At 31.3% G+C, this 15,610-nt stretch overlaps 1 protein-coding gene across 1 annotated transcript; it reads left to right on the top strand.

Moving 5' to 3' along the window:
• The first annotated feature begins 9,687 nt into the window (after nt 1–9,687).
• On the top strand, nt 9,688–13,812 carry LOC18103187 (laccase-15). Its single transcript, XM_006377473.3, has 6 exons — nt 9,688–10,638; nt 10,728–10,879; nt 10,993–11,237; nt 11,327–11,455; nt 12,491–13,435; nt 13,536–13,812. The coding sequence occupies exons 1-6, from the start codon at nt 10,540–10,542 to the stop codon at nt 13,664–13,666; spliced, it is 1,701 nt and encodes a 566-aa protein (XP_006377535.2). The 5' UTR covers nt 9,688–10,539; the 3' UTR covers nt 13,667–13,812.
• Nucleotides 13,813–15,610: the final 1,798 nt, after the last annotated feature.

Raw genomic sequence — 15,610 nt, 5'->3', positions numbered from 1 at the left:
TATTCCTCTTAACGAAGAAACCGTTAATGTTTTCAGTTCAGGACGACACAAAGGTTTGTGATGTTGTTGTAAGAAGGCATAAAGCAGGCAGCACGCATGGGAACACTTTCCGCCAATTGTCAGTAAGTTATATGCCAAATGGTCTCAAATCTCTGAAATAAATCACTATCATGGTAAATGTTGCCATCCTTCGAACAGTTATGGGCAGGGCATTGTATTTTCCTCAAAAAATGAACGGCAGAACAAATTTATTAATCTGGGTATAGAGTCAGAAGGTTTGATTACGCTACAACTTCTAGATCGGCATGATCCAACCCAAAGTATCTGCAAGCAATGTGAAAGAACAAGGCAAATCAATAGATGCACTGATGACATTTGCAAACAACCCTAATTAGTGATGGAATAAGAAGGTACCTTGGCACTGTGAACAACACAACAAATTCATGAATAAACCTTGGAGCAAAACAGTGTTTCCTTGTGGCAATCAATGGGCGTAGGCCACCATGGAAGCAGAAGCCGCCCGACACGACACGACACGACACTCTAGTCGACAAGATAAATGTGATCTGCAAATTGATATCCAACTACCTCCGGATCTTCTTTCTGGATGCAGCACGATGTCAGAAATTTATGTCTTTGGGTAGTTTGGCATGGCGGGGGCTTGCCAATTCATCACCCATAGAATTCTTCGAGACCATCGTATCAAGACAACTATCCACACTCCACGTCCCCGTGTCATAGCCCTTCAGTTCCCAAATTCCCAGTGTCCTCGATAACTGTACCATGCGCGAAAAACCTCCACAGACTCCAATAAGATCATCAAAATATCTGTAATTTTCAAATCCAAATTATTAAAAGTACCGATAAATTCATGTCCAATGGCAGACTGTACTGTGCAATCCATGTCCAAGTCTGTGAACAATGTATATCTATCAGGAACTCATAAATTCGAGCATCAATGGACACCACTCTGTACCGGTATTCAACATTAGAAGGATCATCAAGACCTATGTTTTTGCAAACATAATAACATTTCATTTAGGATAGTTTCCAACAAAATAATCCAAAAAAGTTGCAAAATATGATAACTATTCTTTCCGCGTTAGTTCAATTTCGATCTTATAACTTTGTTTTTCTATCCACAATTACACAAGAAAGGATCATCTCATGATTTTCCCAACACATTGGTCATTCTAAAACGCCTTCGGTCATTTTATTACACTTGGAGCCTAGAAACCGGTGAGTTGGATCCAACACAATCGAATTAGTACAATTACAATTACAAAACCACGCCTCGGAAACGCTTTCGGTCAATTTGTTCAAGCGGCTTGGATTAAAAAATCCAACTCAAATAATTTCCTTTTGTTTTTCCAAATTTTGAATTCAATCAAACTTAATAAAAAAACTAAATTGATCAATTTGATTTTATATTTATTAAAATTGAACAAGTCCAATTTGAATTAATGTGTTTTTAGTTGGATTATTTTTAATAATTTTTAATTTAACCAGCCTTTAGTTGGTCATCACGTTATAAAGACCTCTAAATTAGGTCAAAAAGGTGTTCTTCAGGTTAATTTTGTTATTTTTTCTTTTTTGTTTTGGAATTCCTAGTTTGTTTAAGTTAGTTTTAAGGTTAATTTAAAGAGTTGTAAATATCTTAGAGAGGCATACTATTTAAAAAGAACATTTAGTAATAAAATTTCAAATTAGATTTTTTGTATGGTGACTCTATGCGTAGAATTGCATGTGTTTGCTGTCTTTATTGTGTTATTTTCATCTACATCATCTTCTCTATAATTGTCCTTGAACAAAACCACTCCACTGAACTATTATAAATAACAAAATTTAATGTTAATTTAGATTTGTTGTTTGTTTAGTTTAACTACAAGATACAAATATGTAAATACCATAAATATAAAATCAAGGCACAATCTTAAAACACAACAAACATGCATGAATGAAATTGCATAAACAAAATCTAAAGTAGATTTTTAAGGAAACTTGTCGAAGTACTTAAATTTGATATACATCGACCCGTACTCTCAAGCATGATTCTCTTCTCTCTTTTCTTTCTTCACATTGCCTGTTGTTCCTCTTCAAACTGGTGTCTCAGCCTCTCTCTTGCCGATCAGGTGCATCGTCGAAACAGATCTAGTCATCCCTTTCATCTTAGGCTTTCTCCCCATTTATTTCCTTTACAAAATCAATAAAATCTATTGAGGTGAAGATAATTTTCTTTCCAAGTTCGTTTATTTTATTAGTTGTTAAAGGCTAGATCTATCTTTGACTTATATCTTGAAAAGAAAAATAGTATTATTGTTATTGATAATACAAAATCAATACAAAATAGCTTGTGACATTCCAAGATTATTAGTGAGGCAAAGTAGAAAAGAGATTCAACATTACGTGGTGATTAGAGAGATTAGTACGCATACATTTCTACCAAAGAAAAAGGGATGTTATATTGATAGAACCTTGGTACATGTGAACCTAGCTTGGTCCCTGTTATTTAAGGAAAGATAACTTTTGCTGTTTGATCTGATGTATGGAACAAGAATTTTCTTTATATATTGTCTTCTTTGTGCTTGATGTGGGCTTTGTTAGGTATGTTTATGGTTACATGTTTGATATGATATTGGAACAAGAATATGATATCAAGACTGGGCTGTTAATTTGGATGCATATATTGATGGTGTGCTTGTATTGAGTTATGCAAAAGAGCAGGAGAGAAACATAATCAACTGTTTTTTGTTAGCTTAAAAAAGTCATACATTTTAGTTCTATCTTGAGGGTTTTTTTTTGCTAATCTTTCTCTTAATTTTCACTTATTTATTTGTAAAAAAAAAATGATGAATTTGATTACGTTGCAAGGCCTATAAAATCTTGATGAAGAAGAAACTTACATTCCTGCTGGATTTTTTTGTTGTTGACGTACTAGATCTTTTTATTACTGACTTGTTGGTTTCCTTGCTGACTTAAAGTTACTTCTGCTAGATTATTTTTTGCTTAGGGTTGAATCTTTCCACTAGTTTGTAACTTACAGTAGACAATTGCTTATTTTTGCTTATTTTTTTCTTAGGTTTGAATCAATTGATTGAATTTTCCTGTGTTTGGGCACTTGTGGATGTTGATTTTGTTCATTAGTTTATAACTTGCTTGGGTTTTTTTTTTTTTTGCTTGGGTTTAAATTAGTAGATTTGGTGGATTCTTATGCCAAAGTTCTGTCAAAAAAATTAAGTTGCAGGTCTTTTGGAAAATCTTCATTTAAAGTTATTGGGTTGCAGTCTCGCAGGTAGTGTTAGTTGATTCAATTATAGATTTTTTACATGTCCTGTTTATAAATTAAAAATTTAATATTGAAAAATTCTCATGCATGAATATTGCACTGTGAAAATTTAAAGGTATTGCATCATGAGTTGCATGGAGTTGAGCTCGTTTAGCTTAAAAAGCCTAATAAAAAAGCCTAAAAAAGCTAAATCAATAAGAAATTGTTAAAGTCCAATTTAAAATAGTCCCATTAAAAACAAAAAACCTATTTAAGGCATTTGGTTTCCCTGATTTTCAAAGGAAAAAAAACTCAAACTAACCTAAACTAGTTTAGTTTGAACTGGTTTCTAGTTTGGTCTGGATCAAAATTTCTAAAAATTAAAAAATTTGGTTCGGTTAGATTTTTTGATTCATATCGAACTAAACCAAACTGTGAACATCCCTAAATACTACTATTTCTGCAAGATGCCCAAGATATTTATAAGAAGGTCTATTACTTTTCCATAATTCATATGTTTTCTTCTCTATTTTTTTATGAAGTACTTTATTAACTAAATAATTGACAGTTAGAATTGACACCCTCATAAATTTTAAGATGCTCATGAACTTATCAAAATGACATTCATAATTTCATTTTCTACTATCCACTTCTATCACTTTTTATTATTTTTATTTTCTTATAATTTATTTTTAACTTTATTATTCTAATGTTTAAACATTTTAATAGCATCATATTTGCTTATAACAAGACAAGTATAATAACACCTGGTGCAATTATATATAAAAATAATCTAATGTTTTTTTTTTCCTATCTTTAGTTTGTTTTAAATCACTAATATCCAAGTGAATTAATCTAAAGTTTCACTCACCACTTATTTCAATTATTTGGAAAGAATCTTTTGTGAATTTTGATTTTTGCAAACCTCTCATTTATGATTTTTTTTCTAAAACATGATACTTGATAATAATTCAAGATTAATTAACCTTTGTATATAATTATAATTTACATGTCCTAACTTTCCATGCCATAACTCATAAGACTTAAATCAAGTAAGAAGAATATTTATTATTTTTTATTAATCTCATCCTTGGTTACAATGATCAATATATTTATTTTAAAGATGCAATAACAAAAATACCCTTTAATGAGTACAAATCTGTCACTTCTAAAGACCATTTTTTAAAACCATTTTTGCTTAAAATCGAGCCAGATACTAAGTTCTTTATAATGTCAACAACTTGAAGCACATTGTTGAGGGTGTGAAACTTTTTAGAAGTCTTTTCAGTATGACCTTCCCAACGTACTTTAAAGGTTGCTGAATTATCCATGTACAAGTATTCACTATCCACTTCTTTTTAAGTGGAAACCATCTTCTTCTCGGTGCATACATGTCTTGTTGTACTGGTACCAACTCACCATTTCTAAAGATTGTTGATTATGTTAACTTTGAAAACAACAATAAATAAATTCATTTTTAAAACTTTATTTATGAGGTAAACAACCTTGGTGACATTGGTTTTAGAAATACTTTTTTTTCCTAGGATTTCTCCCAACTAAGCTCTCTTTCTGCAATCCTTGACCTGATGTCCAATCTTGATGTAAATGAAGCACTTGCCATTGAATTCTTGAAAATTCCCTTCCCTTTCATTACAAGATTTTTCTTTTGATTTTTATTGTAGGACTTTGCTACTTGCTCCATAATGTTTGCTTTAGAGGCCATACTATAAGAGTTGACTCTTCTTTCAAACAATTTATTGTACTTTTCTATACCCAACCTCAAAATAAGTCCTTCAACTCTCATTTTCTTGTGCTTAAGCTTAATGTACTTTTTGAAGTTTTTTCACGATGTTGGCAATTTTTGAATAATGGTAGTGACTTGGAAAGATTCACTAATAACCATTTCTTTAACTTTAATATCATGCAAGATGAGCTAAAACTCTTGAACTTGACTTATCAAGATCCTTGAATCAATAATCTTGAAGTCCAGAAATTTAACGACTATGAATTTTTTCATACTAGCATCTTTAACCTTGTACTTTTAGTCTAAAGATTCCTATAATACCTTTCAACTCTTGATTGAACCATACACATCATATAATATAATGTGTTGTCTAATCCATTCAAGATATTGTTCTTGTACATAAAATCACTATGATTCCATGTTTTCATAGTTACCATAATAGCAAGATCTGATTCATTATTGGATAACTTTGGCACTTCTTCATATAAGAACTTTACCAAGTTTAAGAAAATTACATAGAATAATATCTTTTCATGTCACCTATTTTTATATTTTCACCATGCACCATAGAAGGTGATGATGAAGTTCTCTCTATTGAAATAATACTTGATGAAACAATATTGGTTAGAGCATTAATCTTGAGAACAAGACATATTGACATTTCTAAAAAATAATAGCCAAAAATTAAAACTTGATTATTCACAGTGATAACTTAGCACCAAATTAAACAATGAAACAAATAAAAGTTTTACAACTAACTTGATATCTTAACTACAATTTAATTGTTTGTTCCAGTATTAACAATTAAGATTAGAGTTGTTACAACCTCAAAAAAAAAAAAAAAAACTAAACTAGTTTGCAAAGATTTATATGTATAAATTTATATAGAATCTAATATCAATATAGATGAGTTATTTGTTTAGTTTAACTATAAAATATAAGCATGTAAATACTATAAACATAAGATCAAACTACAATCTTAAAACACTATGAGCATGCCTGAATAAAATTGAATAAAAAGGATTTAAAGTAGTATTTCAAGGCATGGAGTCTTGCACTGAGCCCATGCTCGCGTGGTTTAAATTCAAAATCCACTTCGCCAAGAACCTCATCTTTTTAAAAGCTTTGGTGCCATGCAGGTCTATTTTTAATTCTTTAACTTTCACTATATAAATTATAAAAAAATCTTGTATTCTTCTGATATGGGAAGGAGAGTTTTGAGTTTCATAAAAAAAACCAACCATATATTTTTTGAAATTAATTTTTTATTTACCCATAATTTATTTTAATCATATTAATATTTCATGCTAAAGAAATTTTATTAACTATTGGGTGTATTCAACCTATCTAACACTCATTTACCATAAAAAAAATGAAAAATTAACTATTTGTCTTGTGTGAAAGACATGAAAAATATAAACTTTATATATATATATATATATTAAAAGACCTAGTATAGTAACATTGATGCATATTGTAATTTCTCATTGATGCTTATGCAAATATTATAATACATTAAATTTTTTTTATATATATAAAATTTGTCAAAGTATTATTGAGATTATCAATAATCCTTTCGCAAATATTATAATACATTGATGCATATTGTAATTTCTCAATCTCAATCTCATATTCGCTTCTTTAATTTTTTTACATGGCACAAGTTGAACATATTTCGATTCAATTATATATGTCTTAATATAAACCAATGCATTTCTTTTTAATTGAGGTTTTAAGTCATAGTTTCTGGCATCGATCTTATGCACTTCGATTTTGTGGCCTCCTATATATGATAACACTGTCCTCTCCAGCACTACTCGGGAAGAAGCTGAATATAGGTAGATTACTGCTGCGCAAAATGGAGTCCTGACTGATCCTGATGGTCCTTGTTTATGTTGGAGAAATACATGCATCTTTATATATTGCTCTTCCGTAAGCTCTCCTGATGATGAGGGTAATCTAATTTAAGTGACTGAATTTATACTTTGTCATTTGTGCGTTAGTGCGCAGTCAAAAAGATTGAGAGAGAATGCAGGGAAGAAATAATTATCTACATTTTACAAAGGAATTGAAGGTGCTGGCATGCATCCTTCTGGGTTCAATAAAAAATGAAATGTTGGGCTCAATAAATGAATTCAAAACGAGAGAAAAAAGATTCTTCCCAGGACAAAGAAAAGGGAAGGCGAATGCAATCATTCTCTTTGCAAAATCATTGAATGAAGCTTTAAAGGACCGTATCAGTTCCATTAGGATATCTTGAGAAGAGTGATTAAGAACAAAAGAAAGGAAAAGGATTAGTAACCTAACGATCTTGATCAGGGATTTCTTTTGCTTTCTTCCTTTTTCTTTTTTTTTTCTTTTTTTGTTTTTTTTGTCCTTTATCAACTAGAATCAAACCTAAAGCCATGTTTATTTTCTGAAAAGTAGTTTTTGGGAAACCACTTTCTAAATTTTCTTATGTTTGTTTACTATTAAGAAAGTTGATCAACGGAAAACACTTTCCAGTCAAAGGAAAATTTGGCTTGGTTTCCAGGAAAGTGTTTTCCCTTTTGGCTGTATTTGTTTTTTGAAAAGTGGTTTTCGGGAAACAACTTTCCAAACTTTCCTATGTTTGTTTGTCATTAGGAAAGTTAGTCAACGGAAAACACTTTCCAGTCAAAAGAAAATTTGGCTTAGTTTCCAGGAAAGTGGTTTCCTGGAAAATTTGGACGGAAAACACTTTCCGAAAGTTGTGAAAAATTTAGAAATGTCATTATTTACTGATTATATCAAATTTAATCCTCAAACTTTTGATTGCTATATATATTTTGTTTTGAATATTTATTTTTTAATTTCATCTCTTAAAATTTAATTTTTATATTAACTTTGGTCCTTATTTTTATAATTGCTATTTACTTTTTCCTTATAATTTTTTTATTGAAATTTTTTTTCTATCAAATTTGGTCCTCATTCTTTTGATTGTTACTTATTTTATTTGAAAGAATTTATGAAATTTTAATTATTATTATTATTTTAATTTCTTCATCTTTCATTTTTTTTTAATTTTTTAGATTTGATCTCTATTATTTTGATTATTATTTATTTTATTTGAGATAATTTATGAAATTATATTTTTTTTCAATTTCATTCTCAATCAACTTTTTAATTCGTAAGATTTGTTCCTCGTTATTTTAATAAACTTGAGAAAAATAAAACATTAATAAGCTATTTTTCAGCTCATTTTCCATGACATAACCAAACACTGGAAAGTGTTTTCCAACTTATTTTTCATTACACTACCAAACATCAGAAAATAATTCACTTTTCCGGAATTCACTTTCCAAAAAAAAACTACTTTTCGGCAAACAAACGGGACCTAAAGCTATTTTTTTTTTTTTTCCGAAGTGGCCTGTGGGAATCTAGATCATTGCGATATATTAAAATCTAAACTCGTGGTGCTCTTGTTTCAAGCATGCATGCTTTGCCATGACAAAGTGCTTTTGATGTTCCAAACAGAGGCTTGTTTGTTTGCTTAGCAATGATGGTGTGCCTGGAGGAGCCGCCTAGGTGGTGGCTTTTAGGGGTGTTTTTATGATCATGCTAGAATTGTTTTATAAAATATTTTTTATTTAAAAATTAATTAAACTAATATTTTTTTATTTTTTTAAAATTATTTTTAATATTAATACATCAAAATAATTTTAAAATACTAAAAATTTATTAATTATTTTTTTTAAAAATATTTTAAAAATACAAAAATAAAATGCTCAACCTTCATACGATTCCACTAGCTATTCAGTTCCTGTTTTTTTTAATTACATTTTTTTTTTATGATTGTGAGTGTCCGGACCAGCTTACGTGCACCTCAATTAATCCTTCGAAGCTCTAAAGTTAACAGCTAGGTAAGCTTTCAGTAGCCCTGAGATTTATGACACTCAAACTGATGATTTTTAAAAAACAAACCCAGAATCTAACCTATACCCTTCTAATTATATTAGTTGACAGGACTGACTGCTACCATGTATTTACTTTTAATATTAAATAAAGATGGAAATGCTAAAGTAGCATGATAATTTAGAATTTATGTCAAGATATCTATCAGTTATTTATTTAGCTAACTTTAAATCTTGGCCAACCTTTTGTCCTGTATTACCTTTATTCTTTGTGTTTTTTCAATATTAAATATCAACACTACATTTGATTATTGCATTTGCGGCCTCCAAAGAGGAAAATAAGACTCATATAAAAAAATAAAAAAATAAACAAAATAAAACAAATATATGACTCCTAAGCCAATTATTAAAGCCTACTTGGTTGTATTATTAAAGTGCTGTGTATGTATAAGAAAAATAAATAATGTAAAGATATGTTTTTTTTAAGGCTCTAATAATTTTTATGTTCTTCGTCTTCATTCCAATTTACTCTAATAATTTTAAAATATTTATTAAACATGATATTTTAAAAAACCTTAATCCTTATAAGATATTCACTAATTATTAAAATAATTCGTGAACGAGATGACATAAAGATACTCTAGATAACTGAGGGGTTACATACATATATTCTTAATTATTTTAAGAATTTAATAAATTAATATATTTATAATATCTTAAATTAATTATTAAAAAACATTAAATTAAAAAAGTACAAAAACAGCTCATGCATCTAGCCTTAATAATATGCCTGAGTTTTTAGCAAACTCCCGGTCATCCTGGTTAGTGAATTTAGCGAGAAAAAATTTGTTCCCCAAATCAACAAACACTAAATCTCATTATCTTCCAAAGCATCTAAAGCCTTTTTAGAAGAAAAGTATACCCTACTTTTCTTTCCATAACCTTGATGATTAAACATGATCTCCAAGGTTTCCTGATCCTACATTTCTCCTTTGTAGATAATCAGATTAACGAACAGTCTAGTTTATTTTCCTCTTCATGCTTCTCCTTATCGGATATGTAATCTTCAACTTGTCCCTCCTCCATGGACACAAGATTGATTAAAAAATTAACTTCCCATAAGGGAGTCTCTGTAGATGATTCCAGTCCGAGCATTTTTTGTGTTGGAAGCCATTTTTACATAAGAGATTTCTTCATTACGGTTATTGTTTGTCCCGACTTTGATTTTCTTGTTTGATCTCGATCATAAATCAGCTTCCTCATTGTTTTTTTTTCCCACATACTCCTATGTAGAATTGTTTTTCCACGGACTCCATTTTCTCGTACGGGAATTAATGTTGTTAGCTTTCACTAAAGCCAAAAACAAATGCGAACGAGTCACACTCAGCTTTGACAATGTTAAAGCAGAGTGATCAAACAATCGAGTAGCAGTGATATCGAGAGTGGAGAGAGAGAGAGACACGGTTACTCAAACCCCATAGTTTTCGAAGTAGTTAATGAAGCACTTTGCATTTAATTGGGTGTTGAGAAATACAAAATCATCATGAACTTCTCCAGCTAAATTGTCGTCTTGCTCCTTATTACCCATATAAATACCGGTAGAAGACAGCTCGGTTGGTCATCAAGAGTGAAACAAGATTATATTCGTTGCTAAGAAAATGATGCCAATCATGAGAGTTCTAGCCTTTCAAATTTCAAGGTTTCTATTATTTGGTGGTTTCCTATGTTGCCAAGCTATAGTTCATCATACTTTTGTGGTACGCGAAATAACTAGGAGAGATTAGATGTTTTACTTTATAAGCTCATTCATAATTTGTAGTTTTGCGTATGTGCACATTCATTGTAGGTAAAAGATGTTCCATACACAAGACTCTGCAGCACCAAGAACATAATGACCGTCAATGGACAGTTTCCTGGCCCGACACTATACGTTACTAAAGGAGAAACCATCATCGTGGATGTTATTAACAAGAGCCCTCATAACATCACCATTCACTGGTAAGTCCCTCTATATATATCTGATCTTCTGTCTGGAAATTTGGGCTGTTTACGCTGCAAATCCACTATATGGCGGCCGAGATATATAGCAATATTAACACTGTTAATCCTAGGCATGGAGTGAAACAGCCAAAATATCCATGGTCAGATGGTCCTGAATATATCACACAGTGTCCAATTCAACCAGGAGGAAAATTCAGTCAGAGGGTCATATTCTCTGAAGAAGAAGGAACGTTATGGTGGCATGCTCACAGTGACTGGACACGAGCAACTGTTTATGGTGCGATTGTCATATATCCCAACGAAGGAACCAAATATCCTTTCCTTGCGCCTCATGCAGACGTGCCGATTATTTTAGGTATTCTAGCATCGATTTTAAGAGAAAACTTCGGTTTTTAAAGCCGTGGAAGATTTGAATGCATTGACCACTGATTTCATGAAATGCAGGAGAGTGGTGGAAGAAGGACATATTTGATATTTTTGATCAATTCCGTGCCTCGGGAGCAGACCCCAATGTCTCTGATGCTTACACGATCAATGGTCAACCCGGTGATCTTTATCCTTGCTCAAAATCAGGTACAATGCCACTATACAATTGCTTAGATTTTCTCTTTTACTTTTGCCTTATATTTCTTTAATATCCAGAGTAATCCTACCCCTTTGATTCAGCTCTGTTTTTTTCTTTTAAGAAAAAAACTGTGTTTAGATGTATTACAAAAATATTGTGTGTGGTTTAAAAATACATTAAATAATTTTTTTAGTGATTTTTAATAGTTTTAATATGCTAATATGAAAAATTTTAAAAAACTAATTTCAAGCAAAATCACTTTTGAAAAGTACTATGCAGCTGTGTTTGTTCTAGCAGTTCAACTGCGCTTTAGAAAATTTTTGATTTTTTTTCTTTAAATTAATTTTTTTTAGTGTTTTTGAATCGTTTTGATATGTTTATATCAAAAATAATTTTTTTTTAAAAAAATATTATTTTGATATATTTCTAAGAGAAAAACATTTTAAAAATAATTTTTATCACAATCTCAAACACGCTCTACACCACAATATCAAACACACAAAAAGAGTTCTATTCAAACTTGATTTTTATTTTTGTTTTTGTTAATTCAATTTGTTAATAATTTTTTTTTAAGATGACATTGAGATATTTCATAAACACACACTTAGTGAAAATGAATGGAGGGGGGGATATTGGAACAAAAGTACAAGATAGGGGGGCTGGTCGGAATAAACTAAAAGATGTGGAGACTGATTGGAAGAAGATGAAAGAGAAAGGATTTGATTGGAATAAATCAAAAGTTTTAGATGAAAATGAGACAATATATAAACCTGTGGGGTAAAATGAAAGTTACCCATGATTTCTTAGAAGCCTATTTTCTTTCCTCCGGGCCTAGACAATCAAATGGTTGCGACATTGCATCCTTAATTTATTACATGTTAGTGTTTTATTATTATTATTATTATTATTATTATTATTATTATTATTATTTCAAACTAGAGATTCAACTTGAAATTTGTTGAGAGAGGGAGGAATCTACAGCTCAGTGGAACGTTTGTATTATTTAAAGCTATTAAATCGAAACCTTGTCTTTCTAACTGCAGATACATTCAAGCTATCGGTGGACTATGGCAAGACTTACCTTCTTCGCCTAATTAACGCTGCCCTTCAAGACATTCTCTTTTTCTCCATCACTGATCATCAAGTCACGGTAGTTGGCACAGATGCCGGCTACACTAAACCACTGAAAGTTGATTATGTAGCAATATCACCTGGCCAAACCATTGATGTTTTATTAGAAGCAAACCAACCACTAGACCACTATTACATGGCTGCCAAAGTTTACTCTAGTGCCAATGGTGTGCAATATGACAACACAACAACCACAGCCATTGTCCAGTACAATGGCAACTACACTCCATCCTCCACTTCCTCATTGCCATACCTTTTTTATTTTAATGACACAACTGCACTGGTTAATTTCACTGGCCGTCTTAGAAGCTTAGCTGATAATAATCATCCAATTCATGTCCCCTTGAGCATAAGCACTACATTATTTTTCACTGTTTCTGTTAACAGATTTACGTGTGCAAACACTTCTTGTGGGGCGACTCAGTCTAGACTAGCTGCTAGTGTGAACAACATAAGCTTTCAGACACCTACACGTATGGATATACTAAGAGCTTATTATAATCAAATCAATGGTGTTTACGGTGATCACTTTCCTGATATACCACCACTGTTCTTCAATTTCACTGCGGATTCTATCCCATTGATTTATGAGACACCATCAAAAGGTACAGAAGTGAAAGTGCTCGAGTATAACTCGACGGTGGAGATTGTTTTTCAGGGGACAAATGTGGCTGCTGGCACTGATCATCCCATGCACATACATGGAACAAGCTTCTATGTTGTTGGTTGGGGATTTGGTAACTTCGACAAGGATAAAGACCCTTTGAGATACAATCTTGTTGACCCTCCTCTTCAAAATACCATTGCTGTTCCCAAAAATGGCTGGTCTGTCATAAGATTCAAGGCTACCAATCCTGGTAAATATAAGTAGCATAACCAATTAAATATACAATAACCAGCAAAGTATAAAATTACGAGGCAAATCTAACATCATGTGTCCATTTTATTTTGTTATAGGAGTATGGTTCATGCACTGCCATCTGGAGCGTCATCTGTCATGGGGTATGGAGATGACATTCATAATCAAGAACGGTCGAGGCAAAAAAGCCCAAATGCTACCACCACCTCCCTATATGCCACCGTGTTAAATGCTTCTTGTTTGTTTAGCATATGTTATGTCAATTATTTGGTGGCATTATTTATTATTGTATGATTTGCAAGAATATTGTAACCCTAGTTCTGCTATTTTGCTGTAAAGCTGGGAAATATCCTAGGTGCATGTAGGTTTTGGTTATTTCTATTCGTAGTCGCAGTACTGACCTCTGCAATAAAACTCATACTTGCGTGAATACGTATATATATTTAAAAAAACCTAGTATAGTAACTTCAACATTTAAATTTGTTTTATTTTTTTTTTTATAAAATTTGTCAAAGTATTATTGAGATTATCAATAATCCTTTTGCAAATATTATAATAAATTGATGGATATTGTAAATTATTTTTTTATATGGCACAAGATGAACATATTTCGATTCAGTTATATATGTCCTTTTGTCTTAATGAATTTCTTTTTAATTGAGGTTTTAAGTCATAGTTGCTGGCATCGATCTTAGGCACTTCGATTTTGTGGCCTCCTATATATGATAACACTGTCCTCCCCAGCACTACTCGGGAAGAAGCTGAATATAGGGTAGATTACTGCTGCGCAAAATGGAGTCCTGACTGATCCTGATGGTCTTTGTTTATGTTGGAGAAATACATGCATCTTTATATATTGCTCTTCCGTAAGCTCTCCTGATGATGAGGGTAATCTAATTTAAGTGACTGAATTTATACTTTGTCATTTGTGCGTTAGTGCGCAGTCAAAAAGATTGAGAGAGAATGCAGGGAAGAAATAATTATCTACATTTTACAAAGGAATTGAAGGTGCTGGCATGCATCCTTCTGGGTTCAATAAAAAATGAAATGTTGGGCTCAATAAATGAATTCAAAACGAGAGAAAAAAGATTCTTCCCAGGACAAAGAAAAGGGAAGGCGAATGCAATCATTCTCTTTGCAAAATCAAGCCTCTGTTTGGAACATCAAAAGCACTTTGTCATGGCAAAGCATGCATGCTTGAAACAAGAGCACCACGAGTTTAGATTTTAATATATCGCAATGATCTAGATTCCCACAGGCCACTTCAGAACAAAAAATAGCTTTAGGTTTGATTCCAGTTGATAAAGGACAAAAAAAAAAAAAAAAAGAAAAAAAAAAGGAGGAAAGCAAAAGAAATCCCTGATCAAGATCGTTAGGTTGATAATCCTTTCCCTTTCTTTTGTTCTTAATCACTCTTCTCAAGATATCTTAATCTACTGATATGGTCCTTTAAAGCTTCATTCAACTTGTTTTTTGCTTAGCAATGATGGTGTGCCTGGAGGAGCCGCCTAGGTGGTGACTTTTAGGAGTGTTTTTATGATCATGATAGGATTTGTTTTATAAAATATTCTTTATTTAAAAATTAATTAAAATAATATTTTTATTTTTTAAAATTATTTTTATATTAATACATCAAAATAATTTAAAAAAACTAAAAACATATTAATTTTTTTAAAAAAATATTTTTAAAATACAAAAATAAAATGCTCAACCTTCATGCGATTCCACTAGCGATTCAGTTCGTGTCTTTTTTTAATTACATTAGTATTTTTTTTTGATAATTGTGGGTGTTCGAGTCAGCTTACGTGCACCTCAACTAATCCTCCGAAGCCCTAAAGTTAACGATTAGGTAAGCTTTCAGTAGCTCTGATATTTATGACACTTAAATTAATGATTTTTAAAAAGTAAACCCAAAATCTAACCAGCTATGCTATACCCTTCTAGTTACATTAGTTGATAGGACTGACTGCTACCATGTATTGACATGCATCACAATAGTAGTATTTACTTTAATATCAAATAAAGATGGAAATGCTAAAGTAGCATGATAATTTAGAATTTATGTCAAGATATCTATCAGTTATTTATTTAGCTAACTTTAAATCTTGGCCAACCTTTTGTCCTGTATTACCTTTATTCTTCGTGTTTTTTCAATATTAAATATCAACACTAC

This window comes from Populus trichocarpa, chromosome 11 (assembly GCF_000002775.5).
Source record: "Populus trichocarpa isolate Nisqually-1 chromosome 11, P.trichocarpa_v4.1, whole genome shotgun sequence".
In the NCBI taxonomy this organism is placed as follows: domain Eukaryota; kingdom Viridiplantae; phylum Streptophyta; class Magnoliopsida; order Malpighiales; family Salicaceae; genus Populus; species Populus trichocarpa.
Note: the sequence above shows the minus strand (reverse complement) of the source record. Positions and strands in the feature narration are given on the sequence as shown.